This window comes from Chanos chanos, chromosome 3 (genome assembly GCF_902362185.1).
Source record: "Chanos chanos chromosome 3, fChaCha1.1, whole genome shotgun sequence".
NCBI classification, from domain to species: domain Eukaryota; kingdom Metazoa; phylum Chordata; class Actinopteri; order Gonorynchiformes; family Chanidae; genus Chanos; species Chanos chanos.
Genome location: NC_044497.1, coordinates 53,745,231 through 53,773,062, shown reverse-complemented (window position 1 = coordinate 53,773,062; position 27,832 = coordinate 53,745,231). Strand labels below are relative to the sequence as shown.

At 41.9% G+C, this 27,832-nt stretch overlaps 4 protein-coding genes across 5 annotated transcripts in view; 2 read left to right on the top strand and 2 right to left on the bottom strand.

Moving 5' to 3' along the window:
- rilpl1 (Rab interacting lysosomal protein-like 1) overlaps positions 1–5,163 on the top strand; it is a 9,360-nt gene extending 4,197 nt beyond the window's left edge. Inside the window, exons 4-7 of one of the 2 annotated variants that reach the window (XM_030768486.1) lie at positions 14–256; positions 2,572–2,723; positions 2,948–3,052; positions 4,909–5,163. In XM_030768486.1, coding sequence (XP_030624346.1) covers positions 14–256; positions 2,572–2,723; positions 2,948–3,052; positions 4,909–5,035 — 627 coding nt within the window. In that variant the 3' untranslated portion in view covers positions 5,036–5,163. Of the gene's footprint in view, positions 1–13; positions 257–2,571; positions 2,724–2,947; positions 3,053–3,775; positions 3,870–4,908 lie in introns of those variants that run through there. The other variant, XM_030768487.1, reaches the window with a different exon arrangement.
- A 1,517-nt stretch (positions 5,164–6,680) lies between these two features.
- snrnp35 (small nuclear ribonucleoprotein 35 (U11/U12)) lies at positions 6,681–7,914 on the bottom strand. The gene has a single exon (XM_030769373.1). The coding sequence runs from the start codon at positions 7,912–7,914 to the stop codon at positions 7,120–7,122; it is 795 nt and encodes a 264-aa protein (XP_030625233.1). The 3' UTR covers positions 6,681–7,119.
- Positions 7,915–9,375: 1,461 nt separating this feature from the next.
- kmt5aa (lysine methyltransferase 5Aa) lies at positions 9,376–12,563 on the bottom strand. The gene is made up of 7 exons (XM_030769474.1): positions 12,341–12,563; positions 11,495–11,639; positions 11,017–11,245; positions 10,802–10,889; positions 10,168–10,227; positions 9,909–10,099; positions 9,376–9,680 (listed from the first exon to the last, which is right to left on the bottom strand). The coding sequence occupies exons 1-7, from the start codon at positions 12,347–12,349 to the stop codon at positions 9,470–9,472; spliced, it is 933 nt and encodes a 310-aa protein (XP_030625334.1). The 5' UTR covers positions 12,350–12,563; the 3' UTR covers positions 9,376–9,469.
- A 913-nt stretch (positions 12,564–13,476) lies between these two features.
- sbno1 (strawberry notch homolog 1 (Drosophila)) lies at positions 13,477–27,832 on the top strand. Its single transcript, XM_030769237.1, has 32 exons — positions 13,477–13,709; positions 15,405–15,521; positions 16,375–16,476; positions 16,910–17,240; positions 18,054–18,154; positions 18,328–18,424; positions 18,708–18,868; positions 19,127–19,260; positions 19,424–19,514; positions 19,643–19,804; positions 19,968–20,103; positions 20,226–20,331; positions 20,512–20,665; positions 21,044–21,226; positions 21,363–21,460; positions 21,646–21,791; positions 22,846–23,043; positions 23,140–23,313; positions 23,538–23,710; positions 23,940–24,071; positions 24,189–24,324; positions 24,577–24,689; positions 24,785–24,856; positions 24,933–25,032; positions 25,135–25,209; positions 25,388–25,534; positions 25,651–25,745; positions 25,896–25,982; positions 26,081–26,233; positions 26,332–26,408; positions 26,748–26,941; positions 27,497–27,832. Exons 2-32 carry the CDS (start codon positions 15,405–15,407, stop codon positions 27,637–27,639), a joined length of 4,188 nt encoding a protein of 1,395 aa, XP_030625097.1. The 5' UTR covers positions 13,477–13,709; the 3' UTR covers positions 27,640–27,832.

The window sequence follows — 27,832 nt, the reverse complement described above, 5'->3', positions numbered from 1 at the left end:
CCCCCACACCCAGCTCCAGCAGCAGCAGAACCGCCTGATGAAGATCAACCACGACCTGAGGCATAAGATCACCGTGGTGGAGGCTCAGGGCAAAGCTCTCATCGAACAGAAGGTGGAGCTGGAGGCTTTCGCCCAGGCGCAGCAGCAGGAGCTGGGGAACCTACGGCAGGAGCTGAGTCGGATGAGGGAGCGCCTCCAAGGGGAGCAGACCGTTCCGGAGCAGGAGGAGCCGGCCCAGCCCCCGTCGCCGGCGCAGGTAGAGTCCGCCCCGTGCCCTCTGTGGAATTTTTATTTTTGATTTCTTCACTTGTTTATTTTGAGTTGTATTAGTACAGTTAGCGTAATTCATTTAAAAAAAAAAATGAAGTACGCTGAGGGTATACCCTTGACCTTCAGCTTGTCCTCACTCTCTTGTTCTGCCCATTTAGTCTGTTCTATTAATATGAATCCTTTTCTATTTTAACATTTCAAGTATGACTCTATGACTCCGTAACTCTCACATTAGTATTTGATAGACGATTCTAGAATGTGAATAGTAACGTGTTGATTGATTGAGATGAAACCGAATGGTGAGTGATGTGGTTTAGAGGAGATCACACCCACTTTTATACCGTTCCATTTCTTCTCCCTGTGTATAATTGGATTATAGCGTGAACACTGCTTAGACACAGGGTAAATATCCCGTGTGACTTTCCGTGATTCCGTGTTGTTTACGCTTCAGTTGCCGCTTGGGCCATGGCCACTGTTCAGAACCCTTTTAACACTTGACCCAAACTAAGTGATGTGTACACTGAGTTTGATTACTGAAGATCCCATGCTGGTTCACGTCTGTGTGACCACAGTGAATCAGAGTGTTAAGCTTATGTGTCATAGCGGCGTATGAGTGTGAATTTGTGGCTAATTATAGACCAAGCGGCGGTCACTAAACCGAGAACTTGGCCTGAGTAGACCTTTTCACACTGGAGTTTATTTTTCTTTATTATTAATGGGAACAGCGGTAACAGCCAAGCATGTGAGCTCACACAGACTATTAAAACAGGAAATCTCCCGTCCATTTCGAAGTGATTCTGATAAATATGCTTTTCCCTTAAATTTGTCTGCATCTATTCATCTGTCATTGCTGGAAGACTGTTCATTTCGATTAATTGTACAAACTCTGCTCAGTTAATACAAGATAAATTATTCGGTATTGTGCATGTATCCTTCAAACTTTACTTTTGTTTCCAATTTCCCTAGCTCCCGGTTATTTATTTATTTATGTATTTATGTATGTGTGTATGTATTTATTTTTTACAACTCCAGCTTTCAAAAGTTGCTCCCTCTCGGAGTCAGGGTGTGGCTCCTGAGCTCCTCCTCAGAGGAGGAGCGCAGCCCGAGGAGCGTCTCCTCCCCTTTTTGCCTCGCGCAGCCGTCCGGGGCGCTTTTACCGAGGGGGGCGATGATGATGATGATGATGATATTGATGATGAGGAAGAGCAGGCAGTGTTGTTATGGGTAATGCTAGCAGTGGCATGTGGTAAAACTAATCCAGCGTTGTTATTTAATCCCCCCCGTAGTTATCACTTCTAACGGAACAACAACAGTCCCTGCATTGTTGCCTGAATTTCCGTGTGTTCATGTGAATTGAAATCAGCCACGGTTAAAAGCAGCCGTCGCTTACAGTAGCGTCCCCCAGGTTTGCTCCTAGAGATCCAGTTTAATATCTCTCCCTGCTTAAAGTTTAATATCTCTCCCTGCTTTTTTTTAAAACCTGATTCAGCTCATTAAGGGCATGATGATTACTGGTGAATTGAAACAGGTGTGTCTGAGCAGGGAGAAATGTGAAATACTGGTGGAGCAGTCTTGTCTTGGAGGATGCAGGAATGCTTTCTGTGATGTGTATTAATGGACATATTGATCTGGCCTTATGGTGTCACAAAGTTTTGTCATATTTGTCTACTTGTTTGGAGTGCTGTGAGTCCTAACACCCTCACAAGTAATGAATCACAAGTAAGTCCTTCCCCTTACAACCTCTCAACCAATCGGTCCTCATCTCACTTGGCCTCTGGACCAATCAGTCTTTACACCTCTTAGCCTCTGGACCAATCAGGCCTTACCTCTCTTGTCCTCTTGGGCAATCAGTTCTCTTCTCCTTTCAGCTTGTATACATGGCTGTGCTGTGCTGTGATTTTAGTGTTTATGCAGAGTAAAGACAGTAAGAACAGTATTATCATCAGTCTGTGTTCATGACATTGTTACGCTTCAGCAGAATTATGTAGGGAGGTTGTCCTGGGTCTTTAAACTCAACTCATTTGGGTATTGCATGCATGTTGTTGTTTTGTTTTTTTTAATATAAAAACTGGAATATTTTCAAGCATGCACTAAGTTAACTGGTGTGATACTGAGGTGGCTTAACATTTTTATGAAAATGCTCTGGTCGAAGGTTGGTGTTTGAGTCATGCAGTTGTGTAGGAAGTAGGATCATTTTGTTTGTCCTTTTTGACCTGGTTTGCCTGCTATGCCAGTAGTGCTTTTTATAGAGAGATATTTTAGAGTGGGAATAAGTACCTACTCCTTCCATTCCACCAGGAGGCGCTATGCGAAGAGGACATGGCTGGCCTGGACCCGAAAGACCCCAACCGACCCCGGTTCACTCTCCAGGAATTACGAGACGTCTTGCATGAAAGGAATGAACTGAAAGCAAAAGTCTTCATGCTCCAAGAGGAAATTGCTTATTATAAAAGGCACTCATTTCTGTTTCGTTCTGTCCCTGTTTCCAGTACAGCTAAATATACTCTTGATTGATGAACGATTCAGGAAAAATTGTCTACTGCTGTCTTTTTTTCATTTTTCATTTTTGAATAGTATAAGACACAAAAAACAAGCAGTTGTTATTCTGTATAGTGAAAATCGGACTATTCAGATGAATTACATGTCCTGTTTTTTTTTTTTTCATCTGTCTCTCCAGTGAAGAACAGGAGGATGAGCTGGCCCCGCCCACTCCTGACCTCTCGTCCACCATGAGGCCCAACCCGCGTCCCAGCACCCAGCCCGAATCTGGCATTAAACGACTGTACGTACCTCAGACGGCGTCTGACCTCAGCCAAACCCACACCCACCCAGCAAGAAACAGACCAATCAGATTCCGTTTCTTTTCCTACTGAAACAAAGCCTGTCATTTTCTCTCTCTCTCTCTCTCTTGCTTTTTTTCCAACTTTCACGCACATAAAACTTAAAACATTTGTTTCATGACGTGGTTAGCAGAACTGTTTTCTGCCTCGGTCATGTCTGAATACTTTGAGATAGTTTAGATGCTTTGTGTTTTGGTCGAGAAATAAAGACCCTGAACGAGGATCGAGTCAGAACAGATACACAGGATCAAACCCAGTTGCTAGAGAATGAGGCCCATTCTCCCTTAACGACTCTGACATGCTGACATATACACTCGAGTGCTCTGACTTGTAACATGGCATCTGTAGTATGTTTTGCATTCACTCGTGTCACTAAGGATCAGTTACGGCATGGCCATCATTAATCCTGTTTCCTGGTTTTTTGTTTTTCTTTTTTTTTTTTTTTTTGGTGGCTTGCATCCATAAGGCTAATGTTCAGGGGACAGTGTGCTGGTTGCCAGGACACTGTATCTGTGTTTTTTTTAATGGTGTTTGTGTGAGATATGTGAGGGAAAGGAGTAGCTGGTGGGTGAGGTACTGGGTGATAAGGCTGTACTGTAGTTGAACTGGCTCCTGTGCTCCACCTCATCTGCTCAATTCTCCGTGTCTGTGCCTCTCTGTGACAGGATCTTCACAGCCATAATGCCGATGGTGGCGGCTGGGTTGATTCCAGATGACCCCACTTTACAGCCAATCAGACGACTTATTTCTCTTGTATGACCTTTTTTGGTGGTTGACCTTTTTAAGTTTTTTTTTAACTGTCTTAACGCATTATTCTACCCTCCTGTGCATGTGTTGAAACTGCATGAACCCCCCCCCCCACCTCCTCACATTAAAACTATTTGCTGTAGAGCACATATTCTGATTGGCTGATTGTGGGGCTGTCTGTGTCTCTTATTGGCTATTGGTATGATTTTTAGAATCAGCCAGTCAGAATACATCACATATTTACATTTTTCCCCTTTGTCTTTTGACATGCTAACACTTCGGCACGTTACGCGCTTTTTTTCATATTGTCCCACTGTCTCAAGATTTCTAAATCCCTAACAATGACCGACACGCAAGCACTTTTCACCCGAGAATTTTCCGTGTCTCGCTTCACGTAGTGTATTTTCTGATGACAGAAGGCTGATCAGTTATTTGTTGATATTTACATGAGCTGATTTAGGGTGGAGATCAAACCAATTTAGAAACATCTCTGTAAAACGCATTTAGGTGTATATAATTTTGCGTAGTTTTAATTTGGCCTTTAGATAAAATCACCAAAACCCATGAAAATAAGTATCCACAAAATGTAAATCTCCTATTAATTTGGAGTCTGCCTTGTATTCATCCTGTCAGGAGATTCCACTTTTACCAGTCATGTGGTTAACAGCTGTATTTCAGTTTATGGTAATTTGCCACTAAATTCCTCTTAGAGTGTGAAAGGACATTTCATCATTGACATTACGGGACTGTTAAGTGATGAAGGGAGGTGTGTTTTCCCTCTGCCGACGTTTTAGGAGGCATCGCACAGATTGTTGTGCATGTGCTTGTTCACCGGAACCTCTTATTAGAGCCACATAGCGGTTTGAAAGTAGAGTAGATGCATTTATACAGCCTGTAAATAATCACGTCACAATTGGTTTGTCTCTCTTTCTTTCCAAGTTTTTTTGCCATGATCAGAAGTTTTGAATGTGTGTTGCTCTATTGACTTCGTACCTAGAAGAGAAAATAAAGTGGTTTGTCCTCTCTTTCCCTCGCTCTCTTCCTTTTTCAGGTTTAACTTCTTCTCCAGGGACAAACGCCGCGGTTCCCAGAGGACGGGCAGGCCCGGTGAGAGTCTGTGGACGGGCAAGGATGACGTGTACACAGAGCAGGCCCAGGAAGCTCTGCAGCACATGTAAAAAAGCCCCCCGGACGGCATCCAGCACAAATGCCCCCTAACCTGCACCACACCCCACCATCGACACACATCATACTTAACACTCCTATTAGTCTCATCTTGCACAGCCTGGATTTAAAAAAAACAAACAAAAAACAACAAGAAGAAAGAAAAAAAAAAAAAAAAACAGGATTCATAAAGGGATACAGCAGTACGGGGGTGCAGAGGAGTTTGACTTCAGAAGAATCTTCATCTCTGTTGTATCTTATCGCAAAGGAGGAGGAGGAGACTGGAAGTTTCCATTTAATGTGCCTCTCTAATCAGTGTAACTAATTCTAGCATGCCGAACTGCATTGTAGTTGCCTCATAAATTCTCTGGACAGTCAGAAGGGACTTACATTTTTGGAAGATACAAAGTTTAATAAAAAAGGACTTAGATGCATTTCAAAGTACGGTTAGTGAGAAGGCCCCCGTTACACAGCACACCTAGGTAAACTATAGTGTCTCTGCTGAATGCACAAGACTTGGTCTCCTTGGTTGTGCGTGGTTGATGTACTTTAACCAGGGGATCTGGTCTATGTGCAATAGTGACTGGGCCTCCCTGTTGGTAAAAAACGGGGGAAAGGTGTAGAGAATAAGCTTGAGGGTTGCCCTCTGCATTTTTGTCAGTAAATTTGATTCTGAGGTTTTTATATTCAAATGAAATTATGAACTGTGGAAAATGCCTTTCAGGGGTTTTACTGATAAGCTTGAGTGCCAGTCAGTAATGATACCCACACCAAGTATTATTATCCCAAATGAAGGAGGCATTAATACATGGAATTTTGAGATTTGTACAATGAAGTGATAAAATTGGCACATTTAAGTGTGTCATAGAAAAGCCCCGCCTTCTTTGAGGAGGGGTCCTTATTAGAAGTAGAATGTTGAGTACCACTGGTGTTCCGGTGGAAAACAACGACTGTTCATTGGTGACTGGTGTTTACAATAGTACATAATGAGTCCAGTGTCATTGCTCTTCCCTTATTCACTGGCTGCCGTGCATTCTTTCACAGACACCATCATTTCGCAATGAATCAAGACTAAATTATTTTTAAAAAAGATGACAAAGGCAGCTTTGTGAGCTTAAGAATTAGATAAAATAGTTCTTGGTTGTAGTTTTTCAATCCCCAAAGTGAAACTGTGTGATATCAAAATTTGAAAGAGAATTTTTCTTAAGGAAGAAAAAAAAAAAAAAAAAAAAGTTAGTTTCATAACTACCCTCGGTTTTCATCTGGTGGTGGAATGTGTATCAGTAGAGGTGTGGAATGAGAACCAATCGTATTTCCCATTGAAACACTTTATATATTGTATAATTAGTCCTGAACAATGAGGTTATCGCTTGGCCAGTTGTGTGTGTGTGTTTTTTTTTGTTTTTATTGGAATGCTTAAAATATGTTAAGTGTTCCAACCCACTGCTGTAGGGACTGCTGAATAGAACCATGCATTCTGCTAGCAGGAGTGGTCAAATCACTAGCATCCCATAGCTTCCGTCTTGGCTAGTAAATAAATAAATCAATAAAAAGTCTCAGAGTCTCGTAAAGATGCTATGCACTTTATAAACGCTGCAGCATGGCCATAAATTATTGGTTGTTCCGTGTTGGTGTAGGAACATCTGCTAATGCGAAGTTCGTTAAATTGTTCAAAGCTACGAGATTTGACCACACCTGTACAAAGGTCAAGTAATGTATATTACATTAATGAATGCAATAATCCAACTGCAATAAAAGTCATGCTAGACACAAGTATTAGATGACTATTGAGTATTTTCAGTTCAAAAATGAAATGACAACTTGTCACAGTCTTCAAGTGGTGTAATATGCCAATTTGAGGATGAAAGTGACATCATTACACACTTGTAACAGTTCTATGCTTCTTTAAGAATGCAGCGCATGGTAATTTTCTTTAGCACTTAAAATATGACCGATTATTGTTTAAATCTCAGTAAACTAATAATGTTGTACGACACATTAGCAGTTACATAACAGTTACATTGCCCTAGCTCTAAACTTATAGAGGCGTGTTCCTCTCCAAGAAACTTGTAGCAGATGACAAATTTGCAGAGCCAATCTATCTCTTTTCTGGGTATCTATATGTGTCTCGCGTCCTTTCGTCTCTCCCTCTGGTGGGTTCCCTATCAGTGCTTCTGTCCCTTTGTCGCTTGGAGTCCCTTCGTTCTCTGTAATGATCTCGGTCACCCCGATCTTTCTCTCTGCCCCACTCATCTCTCCTCTCTCTCCGTCCTCCGTGGTCTCTGTGCCTGCCTCTGTCTCTGCCGGGGGACGGTTCTCTCTGTTTTTCATGTCGTGGCCCTCCCTCCCATTTTCGCTCAGATCGGTTTGGCGTCATCATGGTAAGGGAAAGGTTGATGGGCCGCCGGAAAGGTCTGTCCCTGCCGCCAAACCTCAGCTGTCCTGATTCCTTTTTCCCACCAAGGCCCCCGCCAAGTCGGCGCGGTATCCAGCCCTGAAGAGTTCGTTCCAGCTCATAGTCTACAAATATCTCGTGTTGGTCTATGACCAGTTTATTGCCATCCCGCCAGGCCCTCGATACAGAACGCTCCTCCTTGTATTCTACAAAAGCGTAGCCCTTTGAGAAGCCAGTCACGATGTCTCTGACGAGCCGAATTCTGCGAATGTCCCCGAACTTCGAGAAAACCTCGTGGAGCTTCTGCTCTGTTGTCTGTTGATTTAGACGTGCCACGAATAACGTAAGATGCGAGTCCCCCGTGACACCCTTGTTGGGCTTGTAGTTTGCGATCATAGCCCTCCATACTGCACGGTCGTGTGGCTCAACGTCCGTGCCGTCAATACTGCCAGCTTTGAGCGGGTCATAGACCTTCGCCACGGGACTCCAATCGCTCATGTCCTAACGAAGAAAACAATTTAAAATACATGACAACGCCAAACACGCGCGATCAAAGATTTATACATTCGATCAACAGATGGATATTTAGAGAGCAAAGACGTAACAAAAACACAATCTAAATTTGGTATTCACTTACCACTAACAGATTGTCAGGTTGAAGTTGGATGTTTGAGAGTAAGGCCAAAAACATGACATTATCGTTGTAATGCATGCAAACAAAGGTGACTCAAATTAACACACTTTCTAGAGGTTCTAACGTTCACCTACATATGCAAGGTTGGGTCTTATAAAAAATCACAAGCGCATAACTTTGTAGTCGAAGATCACATAAAAAGAAGGGCTCAATAGCGTACCACTTCTAAAGTGATGTCAAGCATAGCAACTGTTATATTCAACTAACAAAGCAGTCAACTCCGACATGCCAAGGTAGCTAACATCCGTGATCATTCTTTACAAGGGTGAAACCGTAGTAATTTATCAACTTTATGGGACAACTATGAAATCCCTGCTTACGTGTACGTTCTATACGAATAAGTTCACAGGAAAACTCGTTTCTACTTACACAGGTCTCGCGCCTCCGTTTGTATAAAACAAACCGAATGAACTTTCGGTGCACCACTCTCAATGTTCCGTGTGGAAACTTGTCACTCGTTTCTCTGGTGCCAAAACTTACAAAATTTCAATAAACTCAATTTTGCGGCTATTGTGCGAAACAGAGTTATGGTAACATTCTATGCAAAGACAGCTAGCTTTACATATATTCATTTGTTTGATTAAAATGTCAAAACTATATCCCAGATCTATCTATACCAATTGCAATGTTAAAATATACAGTACAACTACATTTTAAAGCATTAAGAGAAAAAAAGCATAAAACCTTTTTTTTATTCGGCGATGCCTCTGATCCATCATACAGATTCAGTCAAATACTTTCAAAATGGAGTATTTCATCGTGCACACTCATCGGCTTCGTGGAAAAAGAGGTACAGATTTTGTTCAAGTACATGAAACTAACGACATGCTTGACATAGTAAAACAGTAACATTTCAAACAAAGCGTTAATTAATTGGTACTTAATGTTCGCCATTCCAGTTATTTAAACTCAAAAAAAAAAAGACTCTTTGCTAACATCTCCTCGCATTCTGCATACAAAAAAAGGAGGGCACCATAAATAATTATTGCTAAGCATCTATCTACCATACATTGGATTAAGAAATTCGGATTTATAAAAATGCAGAACGCTGGACTACACCTGCATGCTTTGGAAGCACCGATCTACCAGTATATAAAATATACAAAAAAAAAAAAAAAGAATGTGGGTCAAAAGTAGCATATCATATAGCAGGATAAATATTTTAAAAGTATCAATGTAGGACATGTAGAGTATGTACCATCATCTATATGTATTTAAATTACAGATAAACACATCCTAGAGAACTACTCACCCCCACCCCCACACCCCCTACACATTCTCTTATTTTGCTAAGGCAATAATAGAGTTAAAATGGTCTAATAAGAAACAATGTATCAGTAATTCCCTCATTTGAATACATCAATCCTTCAGCCATGGGTGAGCTGCGATGGAAGCTTTACTTCTGTCGCCATAGTCATACAGAAGCTCCTCCCCTTCCTGTATATCTCTGGAGGCCACGAGAATGAGGTGAGGTATTCCATTAATGTCATGGAGCTTGGTCTGACAGTTGCCGTTTTTGCTGTGATTGATAAGCCTTCCCAAGCGATCTGTCTCTTTGGTAGCATCCACACTAGCGCAAGAGAAGCAAAAAAAAAAAAAAATGAGTGAAACATCATAATCAATAAGAGATGATGAATAAAATGCCTTGTTTATTTGAAAAAAAAAAAAAAAAGAGCACTGATGTTTTAGGAAGGAGAATGAACAAACAAACAAGACAAAACAAACAGACAAAAACACCACCAAACCACCACCATAAAACTGAAAAATACCAAGAAAATGAAGGAATTGCAAGACCTACCAATATGTTTTGCTGAGATACTGGAAGTAATACATGTAACAGCCGGTTTCGGGATTTTGTGCATACATAGCTTCCCTTTTTTTGGCATCAGTTATAGGCAACAAGTCCCCGTGATACTCCACGATGTACTGGCCCTTCTGAAAGTTCTGCGTGGCGAAAACCCCCCTGCCTTTGCCTTCAATGTACTGCACCTGCAGAGAAAACGTCTTAACACACTGCTCACGGTGAGATCAATACTTTCCTCACTGGGCCGACTTACCATCATTCCGTTCTCTATCCCCTTAGTGATCAACTCATCTATGTGTTTCTTCTCTTCACACTGTTGGAACAGAAAGCAGAAGCAAACCACACATAATCTCTGAGATTTCAAACAAATAAACATTTGCATTAATTGAGTCAGCGGATGCTCTAATACATAGTTGTCACTCTTTATGTTAGGGGTCAAATGCTTCTGGGACACTCTCAAGGTTAAGAGTTTGACTCAGGTAAATACTGTGGTAAAATGTTATGATTGGGGTTTTTAAATCCCACAATCCTCTAGTTGACATGTTTCCCCTCATCACTGCGCTGTGACTGCTCAAATTCAATAACACTGTGGCACAGAATAAACACAGTTATCAGCCCACTGGCCAAATGTCATCCTCGCTTTAAGCAGACACAATAGATTTTACAAGCAGATCTGAAATACTGAGATATGAAGGCAGGTGGACAACATGACAATTATGCACGTCCTTTAACTATATTACATTCACCCAAAGGGCAATTTTGCAGTCCTGACTATTGCTACGATATTTCATGCAGGTCAGGATCAAGTTTAGGTTTAATTGTTTTAATCAGAAGTAGCATAGGTAAATAATTATTTCACAATTCAGTGCTTTTTTTGGGAAACCTACCTTCAATTCAGATTTGCTTTTCCTGGAACTTCTTCTGATCGGGAAATAGTCTGTGACTTTTCCATTTTGGGAGTACTTGCTTTCTGAACTGTAACGAACACATTGAAAACAGTTACGTCAATAACACTCACTGCAAAGTACCAAAGTCCAGAGCAATTCTGCTGCATTAAAATGAAACTGTTTTCATCCAAAGACCAACACTATATTCTGTTTACATTCTCTGTGACGATTTCTTCGCTTTGTGTTTTCGGCTTAAGGCTTTCCTCTGACTGGAAGGGAAGAATGTCTTATTGTCTGGAGTGCTGTCCGCTCTGGAGTGTACACAAGGTGCCATATATTTCAGTGGGTTTGTTTGTGACTCAGCTCTGTTGTGTATGGCATCATCTTCAATCGACGCAATGTTAGAACCAATTTTTTCTCCATCTACCGTACTGAAGTTCCTACCTGTGGCGTACAAGGGAAAACAACTGATAAAGAGTCATTTATGGACATGTGAAACATTAATCACCTTGCAAGTATGTTGATGTTATGCATTGTTAAACAAACAAAAAAAAAATTCCATTGATAGACTACTTTGTTTTCTAATGTTCTGAAACTTTTATATCATTAATCAGATGCCGTGCTATTATATAAATCATTGTATTCATCGATACATATATATTTCACGTGATGACGTTGTGTCGGTAAGTTTACCCATACAGTGTCCTTGCTTCTGTGCCTGAGTGCAGGCCCTCTCCGAAGATTTTCCATCTTGGATAATTTTAAGAGACAGCCCCTCATGATTGGGAGATATTGCATTTTGGTTCAAACAAGAAGAATGTCCATTGCATAGAATTTCCTGCAGCATGAAGGATACAGGAAAATTATCGCACTGACGATACGTGCGTTATTTTGATTTTAAAAAACCTGACACTTTGAATATCATAATGAACTTATACATTAACTTTGCATGATACTGATGCTCGCATCCATCAATAGAGCAATCGACTGATAAATACTACAACTTAGATGTTCAACATCTGAGAATTCTGGAGTGGCGAGGAAAAAAATCATTCAGGTACTACGGTGCTACTGAGGTGCTGTCTAATATATATTAGTATAGGCTGAATTTCTATGTTGGTTTTATCTATATTTCTTTAACCACTTACGTGAGATAATTACTTTCGTGAGAGGATGCAAGTCAGACGTATTGGAAATAGTTGATGGACACGCCCACAGGCACAAAACATACGGGCCTCTCAGCTCTGGTCTTGCTAATTGTTAGCTTGTTAAATCCAACACATAATTCGTTTTTATTATTTACATTTTAATAGCGCCCAGGGTTTACATGCTAACTGTACGTGTCTGTTCTGTTTGTTGCTACAATAATATAAATACAGAATATTAATCGAAACCAAGATGTAATGGCTGTTGGTAAGAAGTTTCTCTTGGACGAAACAGGCTAATATTGATGGTGATGTTAACCCCTCTCGTTTGCATTACAATAATGTCTTATTCAAGCGCAAGCGGCCTAAAAAGAAGTACGGAAACATCACTTACCCTGTTCATTTCAGCCTTACACTTCTTGTTCCCTTATTGTGTTCAACCATCTAATGTTTTGGGTTTTCTTAGTCTGGCACTGTTTTTTTTCCCGCACTGTTCTTGTTCCACTAGGCACAAACTAAAGGCATTCTTGAGTTCCTCAGTCCATTAATACGGCTTTATTACTCGGTAGAATATTCTTTCCTGGAATTCTGGTTAGTGTTTTTGGACTAAGCCAGTATCCACAGTTTCACGCCGCCATGTTTCTTACCTTTAACTCATTCAAGGGATTATACCATGTGAACCTTTAAACGAGTATGTCAGTTCACAAAATATCCACAAGAGGGCTCTAATTTCACCAGCACAGCGTAGAAGTTGTATAATTGCATCGCTGTGCGGTTTCGTGAATGTTTGCTCATAAATGTGATGGACTGACTTATCAAAATATTGTCCATATAGTTCAGTCGATACACACATAAGGTGCCAACATTTGCTGATTGCTATTTGAATTTGATTGTGTTGAATAGCTGGTCGTTTTAATTTAAGCATTTGTTGTCGTATTCTGAATTTATTTGTGTACCGACACCTGGGATGACTTTTCAGGTACTTCATTAAACAATCACTGCAGTCTGTTCAGTACACCTTTGAAAGAAGACATCGTTGACGATGAAATGTATTACTGTGTTTGCCAAAATATTAGTGGTTAGGGGACACATAAATCATGCTGTCTCAGCGTGTCTACCCTCTTAGTTTATTGTTCTACGTTATATTTGGTGAATGGAATCGACTGTGTGACGTTTGAGTCACATAAAATGACACCTTATATCAACACCTGTTTTTGGTCACATAGACATAAACCGTGAAACGAGGATGTTTTGGTGAAAGGACGACAAATAAATTATTATTATCGACGCGATTCAATCCATTAACCCTTTGAATCAATAAAGGTCGGCAATGTGAGCTTATTTTGACCTCACCAATATGGCTTTAGCAATGTCATTTTTGGCTTGTGATGAGGAAAAATAGCCTACGTTTCATGAACGTCATTTCCTTAACGCGACCGAAGAGAGTCACGTGACGTGGGTTTGGCGCTTCGTTTCTCGTACCAGTTTTATCCAAAAAACTGTGTTTGACATGGCAAAGTATGCATTCGCGGCCTTGTTTGTTAGCCGGTGGACTCCTAGTTCGTATATGGTAATCTATCTGCATCTTTGCAGTAACAGAAATTCGTCGTTTGATATTTGTTCTTGTTGGTTGAAAATCACGTGACCTACACGCGACTCAGGCCCTCTGGTAAAGATGGCGACGGATGGATAGAGAACTAGAAGAGTGAAGGAACAACATCAACTGAACCACTGCGACAGTCTGGATCCTACGTAAACGCTTTGTAAGTGTGTTTGCGTAAAGTTTCCATTTGAAACTGCTTGTTGATCATTCTGGGATTCCGATGGTACAATTTAGCTGTTGGTCTGATGTTACGATTAAGAGAAAATATTTTATTTCCCTCTTTCCCTGGTTGCTAAGGCTAACCAGTGCGTTTGCTAAGCAAGCCATAGCCATAGACAGGGTGACTGAGCATAACATTAGGTTACCACGAGCGACTTCAGTTAAACCAGCTAGCGCTAAAAGTGAGTGAGATTGTTTATTCCGTGTGTTTTAGGCAGCTCTTACTTTATCACAAAGTAATGGTGTGGCAATGTGATACTAAATAGAGGCTGTACTCTTACATTGGTAAAGTTTGATTAAAGGTCGCCCAGTTTGCGTTAGCTGTTTACTTAGCAATATTAGCCATTAACTTAATACTGACCTCGTTATCCAGCCAGTTAGCAAGACACAGATTCTTACTTCAATAAGGTGTAAGTTGGGCTGTTTTGATGTGCAGTAGACCAGACTAGTTAATGATATGTCATGTCGCTTAATTCTCATGGAAAACTAGTAAATACCGTTGATGCGTTCGATTTATTATAATCGTGTTTTTAGTACGTTAGCTTGGAATAGTATTGGAACTGTCATGTAGCAAGTATATATCTTGTTGAACATAACGTTCCGTCATTCGGTCACATTGATTTCAGAAGCACTGAAAGTCAAGCATGGGAAAGAAACGTAACTAAAAAGTCAGAGTCAGCAGAAGCATATGTCTCCAGATTACCCAGCGTAATAATGTTGGTTGTTAAAAAATTAAGTCGATAGCACCTCTGTGGTGTTCAGTTGTCATATACATGTTTTTATGTGTGGTTAGCAAACATGTGGACTCGTACCGGTTGACATTAACTTGCACTTAGCTGGTAAGCTAGCAACGTCAGACCAGGAAGTAGCTCAGTTTGACCAAACACGTGCAACTGTACAGCTAACAAGCTCCACCATCATGCTTTACATTTCCCTAGTAACGAAGACATCTGTCTCTGTATCAAACGGCAAGATCAATTTGCTATGTTGGGAATTTTGTCAAGATATACATCCACACTCAGTGATGAATTAATGGATACGTTTAGTCTGCAGAGGGACGGTTTGTTACCCGAATACGCTTTCTCCCAAACAAGGAGCAAGACACGTTCAGGATAAGGCTTCATCGAAACTGGAAATATCCTTTCCTAGCGCAGAAAGCCAAGACCAAAACGAGGATTAATACTTGACTGAGAGACCAGATCTTACAATTTTAGGAAAGGAGAGCGTGATATAGCTCTTTTGGTTTGTAAGTTACTGACTGAGATGTTGTTGAAACAAAACTCGCGCGCACCCCGATTGTTTTGACTGTGAATTCGTATTAAAGCTAATGCATCTGACTGTTTTTTTTAGGTTCAAGACCTAGGTTATGTAGGTTCTGCACTGTCTAGCAGTAACACAAACTGAGAAGTAACACAGGTGTTGTAATAACGAGAGAGCTGGTCCTCGACTATTCAGGGGGGAGATCTCTCTCATCACTGCTTGTGGTATTTTCTGAACTTCTGAGTGAGACTTAAAGTGCAGAATCCTCGCTGAGAACTTTCACGTTATCGGTTGTAAACCTCTACGTGAAAACCGAGAATGAAAGGGTTTAGCTTGATTTTTAGCTTTGTTTGTTTGTTTGTTTGTTTGTTTTTAGATGATGGATCCCGGACAGGATTTGCTCTTGGCAGCCCTAAGTGAAAGTGGAATCTGCCCCAATGACCTTTTTGACATTGATCCTCAGGACACCGCCCAACCGTCTGCTTCACAACAGGTAAACTCCACAGCTGCTTTAGATCAGTGATGCACAGCCTCAGTGCAAGGAGACCAACACAGTGTTTCAGGTTATCCAGGTATTGCTTGACCTTTTCTTGTTGAACTGGGTGTGCCTGGTTTGAGGCATTAACCAGAAGCTACAGGTTATATGGTGTGCAGATCTGGATTTGAAGGGAACTGTTTTGGATTAAGAGATATTTGGATTCTGTTGTTTTGAACTGTGCCACTTTGGTAATCTTCTGACGGTTGTTCTTGCAAAGTTTAACGCATTAATGCAGTTTGTCCAGGGTTGTTTTTTTTTTTTTTTTTTGGAGGAGTGTGTGAAGAGGTTGATTTCCTATTTGTGTGTGTACATATGTGTATACACACACACACACACATATATATATATGCACACACATTATATATATGTGTGTGTGTGTATATGTATATATACACACACACACATATATATATATATATGTGTGTGTGTGTGTGTGTGTGTGTGTGTATATATATATATATATATATATATATATATATATATATATATATATATATATATACACATATATATATATATATACACACATACATATATACACACACACGTGTATATATATAAAATTACAATTTTGTTATTTGGCAGACGCTTTTAGCCAAAGCGACTTACAATCAGTGCATCAGTCGGATTTCCAGTACCTCATGAGAAGAGATCACAATAAGACTTAGCATCAATTCCTGTCTATATGAGTATACCCTATATGAGTACTATCCTAATGAATATGTTACTGAAAATTAAGAAAATCAGATGTGTGGTTGTCATAAGATACATAGGGTCTTCTGTAATGAGTGATGGTTTGTCTCTCCAGCCAGTCTCCATGAACGCACTGGATGTCGATCTGGCCACTGAGACGACAGGACTTGTCAGGCTTGAGCCTGTTGCTCCACCCACCCCCTCAGTCACCATCAGAGTAAGTCTTTCACATTGCCTCACACAGTGTAATGTAATCTCATGCATTTTAATGCAAGTTGGTGTGTTATAAGCCTTTGTGAAGCAGCCATATTTCTAATAGCTGTGGTTAACCTGGCTCCCTGAGAAGCTCAGAGAAACCGAACAGGGTATGGGCTTGTTTCTGCACGACAAGGGATGCATCACTAAACACTGACTATGTTCACTTCATGTAAAATTCATATCAGAAGACTAGTGAAGCGTGAGCATTAACTGTTTGTACACCACTTCATTAGTTCCTAAGAGAAATAGAATAGAGGGTTAAAGTGGTGGGTTTAATAGTATGAGAAATGAGACCATGTGCATTCAGTCCGTTGTTCATTGTGCTGCTGTGTGATGTTTTGACGTTCTGCTCTGGACCGCGTTTCTCACGCTTTTGTCTCGTTCCTCAAAAGCAAAGACCTCAACCCTCAACCACCACATTTGTCTTAAATCAACTGAACCAGCTGCCCTCGCTGGGAACCATCGTCGTCACCAAGCCGTCGGCCGGGACGCCCTCCAGACAGACCATCACGGTGACGAAGGTCGTACACTCGGCCCCGGTGGCTCAGCAAGGCTCTTCTTCCGCGGCCCCGACCGTCTGCACGGTGGTGCCCCCAGGGGGGCGGGAGCAGATCAGACTGAAGGATCTTCTTAGGACCAGCACGATGAAGACCAGCAGTCTGGGAGAACTCATGAAACTCAAGCCTCCACCCGACATCGCTCAGCCCGTCGCCACGGCTACGGGCACAAGTGAGTCCTTGTGCTGTGTCGTTTTCGCGTGTCTTCACTTAGGAGACGCTCTTACCCACAGTGCCTTGCAGAAAAGTGCATGAGGTTCAGTCTGTGGAAATAACTTTTAAGTGCAGGATCTTTTCTGGTACAAATTGCCCCCGAGGGATGAGACTCTGAAACAGGCTGCACAGTCTGTTTGTAGGCGGCGCTAGGTGCTAAGCGCTAAGTGAAATAAGAGTACACCACAGTGCTGTACGGTGAAATGTGATGAATGAAAAGACCACAGAAACGTTAAAGTGAATAAATAGTGTAATTCTACCCCATGTATAGTGTTATTCTAAAATTCCTTGGTGCATTTTGATGTGATTTGGATATACTGATTTTGGGTGGTTTTGTTACAACCTTTTGAAATCACGAATTACGACCGTGACGCAAGTGTCTTAACATCTTTATTGGTTGTTTACCTCCCTTTTTGAATAACGCAAGTTTTCCTTCTGGTTTCGGTGTCGAACCCTTTTAAACCGTCCTCTGTTCAACCGGACTGACTGTTCTCGTGTTTCATCGTCGTTTACCTTGTTTTTCAATGCTCTCCCCTTTCAGAAATTATTCTGCTCTCCACAAAGATGATGAATAAGTCAGGTATGGGGAAGGGCTTTTATTGAATCTCTCTGGGCATGTGGTGTTAACACGGATGTTTTGTAACTGCAGTCTGATGACACGGGATCTCTCAGCTGGTACCTGGGCTCCTGGTGGTCTTGCCATCCATTCAAATCAGATTCTTCGCCGGTGCTTTTACAATTGCGTTTCTCTCTCTTTCTCTTCCAGCCGAGTTAAACAATGGCGTAAAGAAAGAGGTGACCGGCAAAGACGTCGCCAGAATCTGGATCAATGACGAAATGAAAATGCGGAGTTTCTCGCTGACAAACGTTAGTGTTCGACTTTTGTTTTGACCATGATCGCAAGTTCAAGTTGTGTTAAATGGATGTCTCACCATTTGGCCGTTTACAAAGTCATACAGCGTACTCCGTGGGTTATGTTGAATGCATAATCTATCATAACTCCATTATTATTATTATTGTTGTTGTTGTTTTTTTAATAGAAAATCCCAGGAGTAAAGGAAGAGGAGGAGCCAGAGGAAGATGAGGAAGAAGAGCTGGGACATGCAGAGACCTATGCAGAATACATGCCAATGAAACGTACGCTATGAAACATAGACAAAAATAAGCGCATACGTTTGTGTTTGAGAGGTGGTTAGCTTGAGGGTGCAGCTGAAGGATAGCGTGTGTGTGTGTGCGCGTGTGTGTTAAGAGCATGTGGGCAGCACTATTTTAGACTTTGTGTGGGCTTTCATTGTAAAGAGTTTCCTGTGGAGGAGATAGTTTGCTTGCGGGCACTGATAGGAAATAATCGCAAATGAATGTTTGCTTGTTTTTGTTTTTAACTCACTCCCTCTCCTCTCTTGTTTCTTCTGTAATGAAGTGAAGATTGGGTTGCGACATCCTGACCCAGTGGTTGAGACTAGCTCGCTGTCCAGTGTCAGTCCACCCAATGTATGGTACCGCCTGTCCATTCCTGAAGAGACCATAGACAGAGGCTGGTTATCTGCTCTTCAGCTTGAAGCTATAACATACGCTGCCCAGGTAGGCGTCAGAGTCTCCATCCACATACAGTGGGAGGTCTTGATTGGACATCCAGTCGGTTTAGCATGCTTATAGACCAATGAAAAAACTCATTCCCTTTTTACAGTTATCTTCAATATTTCACATATAGAAATAACGTAGATGAATGGATAGACGGAGTGTAAAGATGTTCTGAGGAAAAGAAACTTTAAACTTTATCTTTTTATCTGATATCTTTTTATTTGATCTTTTTTTTAAACTTTTAATATCTTTTTGCAGCAACACGAGACATTCCTGCCGAACAGTGACAGAGCTTCCTATCTGATTGGCGACGGGGCTGGTGTCGGAAAGGGTCGCACCATAGCTGGGATTATATATGAAAACTATCTCCTTGGCAGGAAAAGATCGCTCTGGTAAAGTCAGACCTGTTTACTCTCTGTGTGTGTGTGTGTGTGTGTGTGTGTGTGTGTGTGTGTGTGTGTGTGTGTGTGTGTGTGTGAGGGTTCCCCCTTCCCCACCCACCCCCGTCTTGGGATGGCGTTCCACTAAAACATTGTCATTTGTTCTTTGTTTTAGGTTTAGCGTTTCAAACGACTTAAAGTACGATGCTGAGAGGGACTTGAGAGACATTGGAGCAAAAAACATTCAGGTCCATTCCCTGAACAAGGTAAAAAAAAAAAAAAAAAAGAGAGATTTCGTATGTGACTGCTGTTAGTAACAAGCCTCTTCGTGTTTGAATGAAAAGAATTGAAAAAGAGTTTTAAGGGATGTTTTTTTTTTTTTTTCCCCTCGTAGTTTAAATATGGAAAAATATCTTCAAAACACAATGGAAGCGTGAAAAAAGGTGTGATTTTTGCCACATATTCCTCCCTGATTGGAGAGAGTCAGTCGGGTGGAAAATACAAGACCAGGTTTAAACAGCTGCTTCACTGGTGTGGGGAAGACTTTGATGGCGTGGTATCCTTTTGCATGTTTCTGCATAATTTTTGCTGAAAGAAAAGCATTCTTCAGAGGTGACATATAAATGACGTGGAATGGTTTTTTTTCTCAGATAATCTGTAGCTCTCCCAGTAATTGCACAGTTTCCATGGTGATCTCTTTCCTTCACTTAATATCTCAGATAGTATTTGATGAATGCCACAAGGCCAAAAATGTTTGTCCTATCGGATCCTCCAAACCGACAAAGACCGGGCTGGCGGTTTTGGAGCTTCAGAATAAGCTACCCAAAGCCCGGGTCGTATACGCCAGCGCCACAGGTATTGCAACAAAAACGTCTTCATCCCTTTGACTCACGAACGATATTCAGTCATATCATTCAAATGCTTTAAATGGTAAATGCAAGAGATGCCAATTTCTACCCAACTCCACACTGTCTCAGGGGCTTCTGAACCTCGGAACATGGCCTACATGAATCGACTTGGCATCTGGGGCGAAGGTACGCCCTTCAAAGAATTCACCAACTTCATCCAGGCCGTGGAGAGAAGGTACGTTATGCCTGGTCCTGTTTGTCTGGGATGCAGTATTGGTTTTAAATGTGAGACAGTCATGTTCGGTGCACCACATGTCTGTGTAAAATATTCATGTCAGCAGTGCAGTGTTTTTCTGCAGTGAAACCAGTCGCAAAGGAATTCTGTCATAGCGTGATGGCTGTCTTTTATATTTAGGGGTGTCGGCGCCATGGAGATTGTTGCCATGGATATGAAGCTGAGGGGAATGTACATAGCTCGTCAGCTGAGCTTCACAGGAGTGACGTTTAAGATAGAGGAAGTTCCTCTGACAACAGACTATATCAAAATGTACAACAAAGCCGTCCGTCTGGTGAGTAAAAAAAAAAAAAAAAAACAGCACACTGTCACATGCACACATACACACAAAAGCTACGCAAACTGTGTACAATTGAATGTGTATGACTTTTTAATGCATGAGCCGCTGTAACTACTTGGAGAAATCTATCAATGTTTGTTGTTTGTTTATCTTCAATTTAAAGCGTACTTAAACATATTTAAACGCCCCTGGAACCATCTTTAAATGACCACTTTCCATGTCATAACTTCCCATTTTTAACTGATGATCTGCATGTTAGCTACTCTCCATTTGTGTTCTACATGTAACAATATACAGACATTATTCTGTCTTGATCAGGAGGAAAAAAAAAAAAACAATCTCTTATGAACACTGTGGGGGTTTTTTTTGCAGTGGGTGAGCGCGAGAGAAAAGTTCCAGCAAGCGGCCAATTTAATGGACGCGGAACAACGCATGAAAAAATCCATGTGGGGCCAGTTCTGGTCGGCGCATCAACGGTTTTTCAAATACCTTTGTATTGCCTCCAAGGTTCGTCGAGTGGTACAGCTCGCTCGCGAAGAAGTTAAGAATGGAAAGGTGAGGGGTTTCGTTTTTTTTCTTTCCCGTAGTATTTCGTTTTTCTTCCTTTTAAGCTCTCATTTCCGTCAGCGCGAAAGCCTTGAATAGCTTTTTTTCCTTCAGTGACTGAGAGAACCTTGGGACTGTTTTTCAGTGTGTGGTGATTGGCCTCCAGTCGACGGGCGAAGCACGAACGCTCGAAGCCTTGGAGGAAGGCGGGGGCGAGCTCAACGATTTTGTCTCCACCGCAAAGTGAGCGTTTGTTTTGGCCCCTCTGTCTGATTCTCATTAAAGGACTTGGTAAAAGAAAAAAAAAAAAAAAACCCAAAAAAAGAAAAGCATTGTGTTACTCATCACATTTCACTCTGCTCTTCGACACTGAACATGCTCACGTTTGGTCGCCTGTTTATATGGCTCCTCTGTGTTGGTCGTTTCAGGGGGGTTCTGCAGTCCCTTATAGAGAAGCACTTCCCTGCTCCAGACAGACAAAAGCTCTTCAGCCTGCTGGGTATAGACCTGTCCGCCAAGCCTACGCCATCGCCCTCTGAGGCCCCAGCGGAACAGAAGGGCAAGAAAAGGAAAGGTAGTCCGGTTCTCCAGTCTCTCAGCATTACCCTCCCTCACACTCTGGTCCTTAAACATATGCTGAAATGGACGCTGATACGGCTTAGGTCAGCTTATCAGAAGATGGTTAAAACACGTACATTTTAACATACAAGAGCATCGTGTTCTAGTTTTAGAGAAATGTCTGTCTCTGTTTAGAGGGAAGAAAAGCTTGAAGAAAAAAAAAAAAAAAAGAAAACTTGGCAGTGTTGGAAATGAATGGAATTTTGGTGTTTTGGCATTTGCATTGTCTTGGTTATCCAGTGTTGACCGAAGCATATATTACTGCTTAAACGCATTAGTAACTATATTTTTAAATAAACAGATGTGTGCTTTCAGCATTTTGAAGATGCCTGTGACAAATCTGAAGGGCCTTAAATTACAAAGCAAGAACAAAAGACAAAAGAAAAAGGGGGATATGCAGAAAGGTGCTAAGAATGTGATTCTATATGAGTTTAGTTCATCTGAGGCCTGTGTTTATGAAATCAATATTTGTTTTGGTGCATCGCTAATTAGCTGAAGTCCACATGGCCTGAAAGAGGATTAAGAAATTTCAAAATCAGCCTCACCGAAGATCAGAATTAAAAGCGTAACTTAAGGAAATCGCCTTAAAGCCGGTTTAGAGATTAATGTTTAATTCTTCATTAAAAGGTCGTGACACCTTTTCCACCTTCGCTCCAGTCCAGATTGGTTTGTTTGTTTATTTATTTCTATCAGATGGTGCCAGGTGTTTTGCTTAGTCAATGAGTTGTTTGGTTTGTTTATTTTGTTATTTACTTATTTAGTTCTGTCTTATGGCGCTGAGCGTTTTGCTCAGTTAACGAGTGGTTTCTGCTCTGTCTCTTTTGGAAGACTCTGTGGATAAAAGCGTCTGCTCAATGAATAAACGTAACCGTAAGTGAGTGGGTTCAGCTGAACACGTGCATTAAACTGGAGACTCCATAATGAGTAGTGTTTAATCTTGACCTCAGTCTGAAAAATGACCGGCATTCTATACGTTAGTCTGGGTGACTGAAGGAGTCATGTGTTTTCAGGGGCGGAGGTGAAAAAGGAGGTGAAGAAGGCCCGCAAGTCGGGGGGGCTGTCGGGCAGCAGCTCGGACGAAAGCAACTCGGACGAGTCGGACAACGACGGGGAGAGCGACGACAGCTTTAAGTCGGTCAGCTCCGGGGAGGAGGACGAAGACGACTTCAACCCCTTCAGAGACGAATCCAGCGAGGACGAGGAAGACGGTAAGAGCTGTTGACTGTGGAAAGAACCGGAAACAACCGGTTAGCCGCTTAAGAGCCGGTCGTCTCATTTTCTCTGTGATCGCTTGGTTCCCCCAGATCCGTGGCTCATACGAAAAGATTCCAAAAAAGTGAAGGAGAAGAAAAGCAAAAAGAAGAAGAAGAGCATCGATCCGGACTCCATACAAAGTGCCTTGTTAGCTTCAGGTCTTGGTTCAACCAGGCCGGCTTTCACAGCATCCACCGTCAAATCAGCATCCACACCCACTGTCGGTAAGAAACCTCCACAAAACAACTCCATTCAGCTCTAACAACTGGACTTGGGCTAAAGTATGTTAAAATTACTGAAAATCTGCCTCTCACTGGTGTTCGTGTGTGACTTCTTAACTTTAAAAAGGGAAACTGTTTAATTCCAGGACCCTTGAGACCGTTGAATGTTTCAGATATTTTTTGGTAGCGTTTTAAATGCTTTCCTTTTTCGGGCGGCTGTGGCTCAGCTAAGACGGAGTCTGTCGAGAGCAGCTGTGTAACCAGTCAGGACGCAGTGGAGGACGCCCAGCAGATGAAGCGTGAGCTTTTGGAACAGCTCGAAAAACTCGCCGAGGACTTGCCGCCCAACACTCTCGACGAGCTTATTGACGAACTAGGGGGACCAGAAAACGTGGCAGAGGTAGGTTGTCATAGCAACGTTGCCCCCCCCACCCCCTCCTGGAGCTGCCCCTTCAATTGTGAACTCCCTTTAAAATGACTTGAGGGGAGCAGAAATATTCTGCACTTTGGGCACTGAATAATTCAACGTCTTAAAGAAACTTGTTGAGAGACCATGGGAGACCTTGCATGCCATAGCATCTCTGACTGGTCTAAAGAAAAATGTCCCTGTCTTTTTTTTTTTTTTTCAGATGACTGGACGCAAAGGCAGAGTCGTCAGTAATGATGACGGCAGCATTTCGTACGAGTCTCGGTCAGAACTGGACGTACCCGTGGAAATCCTCAACCTCACGGAGAAACAGAGGTTCATGGACGGAGAGAAGGTTCGTTCCTTCGGTAGTGCGTTATTTATTAGGACTTCTCTGGGGGGGGGGGGGGGGGGGGGGGGTGTGTAGTTTTGTGAGGGTTAGGAGTAAACCAGTTTTTGATATTCTGTGTAGAACATTGCCATAATCTCTGAGGCGGCCAGCTCTGGTATTTCGCTCCAAGCGGACCGCAGAGTGAAGAACCAGAGGAGGAGGGTCCACATGACGTTAGAGCTGCCCTGGAGTGCAGACAGGGCTATACAACAGTTTGGTGGGTGCACCTATTACTGTGTCCTTCTTTTTTTTTTTTTTTCTTCTTCTTCTTCTTTTTAAAGCTGGTTGTGAGAACACTGTATTTCTGCTTGGCTGCTTTGTGACTCTGACTGTACCCGACTGTATCTGATTTCTTGTTGAAGTCTGTTCCTCGCTGTTGATTTTCCTCGTGTCATCTTACGGTTACTTTTACCCGCAAATTATAACGATGAATTTAACCTCGTGTGTCATTTGCTCACCTGTCTCACAGGTAGGACACATCGATCCAATCAGGTCACCGCTCCCGAATACGTGTTCCTCATCTCTGAACTAGCCGGAGAACAAAGATTTGCCTCCATCGTTGCCAAGAGACTGGAGAGCCTTGTTAGTGTCCATTTCTATGAATATTTGTCATTGACTTCGCATGTGCATGTCTTTTGTGTTTCACATTTCTCAGGCTTATGACTTATTGTTTTTAGGGTGCTCTGACACACGGGGACAGGAGAGCCACGGAAACCAGAGACCTCAGTCGCTTCAACTTCGACAATAAAGTAGGAGTTTTTCCGAATGCTGTTTCTGAACAGACCTCTGTTTACCTTGTCTTATTGTGATGTTTCTTTTTCACAGTATGGAAGAAACGCACTCGAAATTGTCATGAAGTCGATCGTCAACTTAGACTCTCCTCTCGTCTCACCTCCTCCCGACTTTGAGGGGGATTTCTTTAAAGGTATAAAAATACACAGTTTAACACATTGTGTCCTGATGAATCACAGGAAAAATGACTATGATGTTTGTAGTGTTAAAAACAAACTTGGCTCATCTTTTCCAGAAATCCGAAATGGTTTGATTGGCGTGGGTCTGATCAACGTGGAGGACAGATCTGGTGTTCTTTCCTTAGACAAAGGTTGGACAGTTTTTCCTACCAAATCGTATTCTTTATGTGGAATTGTCAGCCAACATCAATAAACCGTACTTAACTATGCCTGTTCAAAAACGAAAAAAAAGCTATCTTTCAGGATTTGAAGTAGAAACAGGAATATTTGTGCTGTGGCTTATTCTGTAATGTTTGTTTATATTTTTAGATTACAACAATATTGGGAAGTTCTTGAATCGTATCCTGGGGATGGAGGTCCAGCAGCAGAACGCCCTGTTCCAGTATTTCTCCGACACGCTGAACGCAGTCATCCAGAACGCCAAAAAGAACGGCCGATACGACATGGGAATATTGGGTAACGCGTCTTAAAAACAAACTTTCCCACTCTTTTTTGTTTGGTCGTGGAGTAAACTGGTTCACTTTGCATTTGGGCACAACTACCAATAAACACCTTCCGCTGGCCTTTCACAGATTTGGGTTCTGGAGATGAGAAAGTGAAAAAAGTGGACGTTAAGAAGTTCTTGACTCCTGGATATTCCACTTCAGGTCACGTGGAGCTGTACACAGTACGTACAAGTTGGCTTTAATATAGGGGAAAAAAACCAAAAACAAATGAATGTTTGACTTGTTATTGAAGACCTGTGGCATGTGTGTCTGTCACTGGTCGTTGGAGTCATGAGTAACGGTGGAGTAATCTGAGCTGTTGGCCTGTTTAGGTTAGTGTAGAGAGAGGAATGTCATGGGAGGAGGCCACGCACGTCTGGGCAGAACAGAACGGTCCAGACGACGGGTTCTACATGCAGGTGAGCATTTCGAGGACGCATTGAGTCGCTTTCACCGCGTGACCGCGCGAATTCTGTCCTCCAAACTAAACGTGATTTTTCGTGTGTTTGTCGTGAAGGTGCGCAACAACAAGAAAATCTCCATCCTGGTGAAGGAGGTCAACACCAAAAAGAGACTCTTTCTGGTTTACAGACCCAACACGGGAAAACAGCTGAAGCTCGAAACGTATGCGGACATTCGCAAGAAATGTAAAAGGTACGAGTTTTTCAGCGTCAGCGTTTTTAATCGACAGTGATTTAAATCGAAAGCCAAAACCATTTCACATATGGAAGCTTGGGATGACATTCGTTTTTGTAAATGTGCGACTAGGTCCTTTCAGATGAGGCCAAACAGCCTTGGACTGACCAGTATGTCTCGTCAGCACATACCTGTTCCCATGCGTACTGGTGGGTAGCTCTCAACTCTTTCAAAAAAAAAAAAAAAAAAGATTTGATACTGTTTATACTGTGTAATAATTATGGTTATTATGCCTGTAATTATAACAAGCTGTCTTTCATGGAGAAGTCAGAGGAAAGAGAACATTACAATGTTTTCAGAACCATGAATTACAATTCCTGTAAAATCTGTGGTTTCAGTTTTGATTCACTCACTCCAGTATTGATTCTCATGTGTTTGCCTCATTAATCATACAATTTGTAGCTCACTTTTTTTTTTTATTATTATTATTATTATGACTTTACGAATAAATCATTTGAATAACGTTTTTTTGTGTGGCTGGCGGGCAGGCGTGGGAACTGTAAGAAGGCGTCGATGGGCCTGCAGTGCGAGACAGGCTGTCGCTGTAGGACGTACTACGTCCTGTGTGGCTCTGTACTCAGCGTCTGGACCAAAGTGGAGGGCGTCTTGGCCTCGGTCAGCGGAACCAATGTTAAAATGCAGATCGTTCGTTTGAGAACAGAGGATGGCCAGCGCATAGTTGGTGTGTGCTTATTCAGTGGATTTTTAAAAAAAAATATTATTGTTATTATTGTTGTCCTGCACTGTTTTTGCTTTCCTCAGTATTACGGCTTGTGGAAGATTCAGAGGCTTAATTTAAATATCAATCATGAACTTTTTTTTTTTAAATAATATTATAATTGAACTATATATACATAGGTTTTATTTGTTTGTATTATATATAACTTGCCGCATATATTTATATATTTGTACATAAATGCCTCAAGTTAGAGCAAAATATTAAAATCAAGTACATAAAGGTATCAGACCTATACAAGCTATATAAAATCAGTTTTCAGTAAAAGTAAAGGAACTTCTTTATTCCTACAAGAGAAATGGCCGTAGTCAAATGCCGCTTGTGCTTTGACAGCCTTGAGTGAGTGTAAGTGTTTTGCATGAACTGTTCTCATTATGACAAGATTCTTTTTTTTTTTTTTTTTTTTCCCTGTTGTAATGTTATTCATCTGTACGTTAGCTCAAACAGCCCTGGCTTCTTCTGTATTAATTCCACCCCTTCTGTGTGTGTAATGTTACCTAGGCCTCATTATCCCAGCCAACTGTGTGGCTCCACTCACCAACATACTGTCATCGTCAGACCAGTCTCAGCAGCTGGCAGTGCAGCAGCAGCAGATGTGGCAACAGCTGCATCCACAGAGCATCAGTCACTCTGCCAACACATAGCATGACCCCGGCGTCTCCCGACGACGACGGCGGCGGCGAAGGCGCGGAACCCGCGCTGTGCATCGCAAGCGAGCCCCTTTCCTCCCCCCCCGACTCCCTGCGGGTGTGTGGCGGCCTAGAACGCTCCGTTGCGCTCTTTAAATATTTCAGGGTTCATGTCCAAAGACGACTCGTCCCTCAAAAAAAAAAAAAA

Coding starts and splice junctions, on each gene's coding strand:
- snrnp35 (XM_030769373.1), bottom strand. CDS start 7,914: ATGAGCGATTGGAGTCCCGTGGCGAAGGTCTATGACCCGCTCAAAGCT.
- kmt5aa (XM_030769474.1), bottom strand. Junction 10,228..10,801: donor AAAGCAAATCTGAATTGAAG/GTAGGTTTCCCA, acceptor CTGTTCCAACAG/TGTGAAGAGAAGAAACACAT. Junction 10,100..10,167: donor GGATAGAGAACGGAATGATG/GTAAGTCGGCCC, acceptor TTTTCTCTGCAG/GTGCAGTACATTGAAGGCAA.
- sbno1 (XM_030769237.1), top strand. CDS start 15,405: ATGATGGATCCCGGACAGGATTTGCTCTTGGCAGCCCTAAGTGAAAGT. Junction 24,325..24,576: donor CAGGGCTATACAACAGTTTG/GTGGGTGCACCT, acceptor CCTGTCTCACAG/GTAGGACACATCGATCCAAT. Junction 26,409..26,747: donor ACCTGTTCCCATGCGTACTG/GTGGGTAGCTCT, acceptor GCTGGCGGGCAG/GCGTGGGAACTGTAAGAAGG.